Source organism: Eimeria mitis, genomic scaffold, assembly GCF_000499745.2.
Source record: "Eimeria mitis Houghton genomic scaffold, Emh_scaff3506, whole genome shotgun sequence".
NCBI classification, from domain to species: Eukaryota; Apicomplexa; class Conoidasida; order Eucoccidiorida; family Eimeriidae; genus Eimeria; species Eimeria mitis.
In genome coordinates this window covers 3,493-5,619 of record NW_013571849.1, presented here as the reverse complement: position 1 = coordinate 5,619, position 2,127 = coordinate 3,493, and the positions used below count along the sequence as shown (strand labels likewise).

Below are 2,127 nucleotides of genomic sequence, written 5' to 3'. Positions count from 1 at the left end.
GGTAATAGACGGATACGCTTCGAGCCGATAAACCCTAAACCCTAAACCCTAAACCCTAAACCCTAAACCCTAGATGAAAGGACTTGAACCCCAAACCCTCGGTGTTGAGCAGACCTCAAAGCCTCCCCAGAAAGTCCATAGAGCTGAAGAAAGAGGCACAGGCAGAACAAGTAACCCATAGACTCTAGGGTTTAGGGTTTAGGGTTTAGGGTTTAGGGTTTAGGGTTCACAGCGTATGGGTTAGAGGTTAACAGAGGTCTCACAGATTCGCTGCTGCTGCTGCTGCTGCTGCTGCTGCTGCTGCTGGAAGCCAAGCGCGTCATTATGCTGCGCAGCCAGTGGGTCCCTGAAGGTACAAACCCTAAACCCTAAACCCTAAACCCTAAACCCTAAACCCTAACTCTTATCCCTAAACCCTCACTCTTACCGTAAACCCTAGTACTACATTCTAAAGCCCTCACGGCCCTAAACCCTAAACCCTAAACCCTAAACCCTAATTGGTATATCTACGCAGCGTTCGGTCCCCTCTTGATGGTTATTTCTTGCCCTTGCTCCCTAAACCCTAAACCCTAAACTCTAAACCCTAAACCCTAAACCCTAAACCCTAAACCCTAGGGAGATCTGACCTCTAGATGGAGTGAACTCTCTTGCAGGCAAAAACCGCAAGGAGACAGTTGAATAAGAATTGTCTCCTTGGGGGCCCCCGTACCCTGGGGCCCCTTCTGGGGTTTGTGTTGTGAGGGCCTCCACCAGCAGCCTGAGGGGCCCCACAGCAGCAGCGAGCTTAGGCGGTTTTAAGGGTTTAGGGTTTAGGGTTTAGGGTTTAGGGTTTATGGTGGGGGGTTTAAGCTGACAAAGAACTGTCTCCTCAGATACACAAGCAACTAGTGCAACCTAAACCCTAAACCCTAAACCCTAAACCCTAAACCCTCAACTGCCCCCCTTGGCCTCGCGTCTTGGGCAAACACTCCAGGGCCCCTAGAATTTAGGGTTTAGGGTTTAGGGTTTAGGGTTTACTCTCTTTCTGCATGCGGCATGTTGGTGGGGAGTAGTATGGTCCACGCAGCCGAAGCAAAACCCTCGACGAGAATGTTGGCATCCATTTCGCGCTGCATATACACCTCAAAACCCTAAACCCTAAACCCTAAACCCTAAACCCTAAACCCTAAACTGAGTGATCCGTGTTCTGTCTTTATACTTTTATTTTTACATGGTGTGGGGTTTTCTGGTCAAAAGGAGACAGTGAAATCACCTTAAGGGACAGAAAGGCTTCAGCAGCAGCAGCAGCAGCAGCAGCAGCAGGGGCCCCTCCGCCAGTTGTTAGGGGCCTCTGATATACCTGCAGCACCCCGGGGGCCCCCGAAGCAGCAGCAGCAGCAGCAAGGGTACCGTTCGATGAGAAGACAGCGCAGCGGACTGTGGCAGACAGGGGCGCTGCAGCTTCTGGGGGCCCCCCACTAGCTGTCTCCTGCTGCTGCTGCTGCTGCTGCTGCTGCTGCTGCTGCTGTCTCCTTTCTGCAGCACCGTCCCCACACAGGGAGAAGGGCATCTCCAGCCCCGCAGCACCCGCAGCAAGCGCAGCCTGGGGGCCCCCACCAAAGGAGACACCAGAAAAAATAGGAGACAGGGCCCCCACAGCTGCTGCCGCCGGGCGGGGTGCTGCTGGGTTGGGGGGCCCCTTCGGGGGCCCCTTCGGGGGCCCCTTCGGGGGGCCCCCCAACCCCCTCGGTAAACAACTGTCTCCTCCTGCAGGAGACAGTTGTTTACCACGTTCGTGTGAAGGCTGTCTTGTGCAGCTGGTTCCATGCTCGAGCTGCTGCTGCTGCTGCTGTTGCTGCTGCTGCTGCTGTTTCCCCTGCTGCTGCTGCTGCTGCTGCTGCTGGACCGCGCCCTGTGTGTGGCTGTCAGCCCCCCTGGGGGGCCCCCCAATAGACATTTTGTCTGTGCTGCAGGCGGAGGAGACAACCCCCAACCGAGTGTCTCCTCTTAACCCCCCTGCATATCTTGGGGGGCCCCCGGGGGCCCCCAGCTGAGGGCCTTCAGGGGGGCCCCGCATCGAGAAGGGGAAGAGGACGTGCCCTGCTCCGCTCCGTCTCCTGCTGCTGTTGCTGCTGCTGTTGCTGCTGC

At 56.2% G+C, this 2,127-nt stretch overlaps 2 protein-coding genes across 2 annotated transcripts in view; both read right to left on the bottom strand.

The window, feature by feature from the left end:
* Positions 1-240: 240 nt before the first annotated feature.
* On the bottom strand, positions 241-1,936 carry EMH_0066730 (uncharacterized protein; the record flags this gene model as incomplete). Its single annotated transcript, XM_013498542.1, has 3 exons — positions 241-346; positions 1,018-1,109; positions 1,253-1,936. The coding sequence occupies 3 exons, from the start codon at positions 1,934-1,936 to the stop codon at positions 241-243; spliced, it is 882 nt and encodes a 293-aa protein (XP_013353996.1).
* Positions 1,937-2,039: 103 nt separating this feature from the next.
* Positions 2,040-2,127, bottom strand: part of EMH_0066720 (uncharacterized protein) — a gene marked incomplete at both ends in the record, with an annotated part of 2,225 nt that continues 2,137 nt past the window's right edge. The window contains one exon of the mRNA XM_013498541.1: positions 2,040-2,127. Within this exon, the coding sequence (XP_013353995.1) occupies positions 2,040-2,127 (88 nt within the window).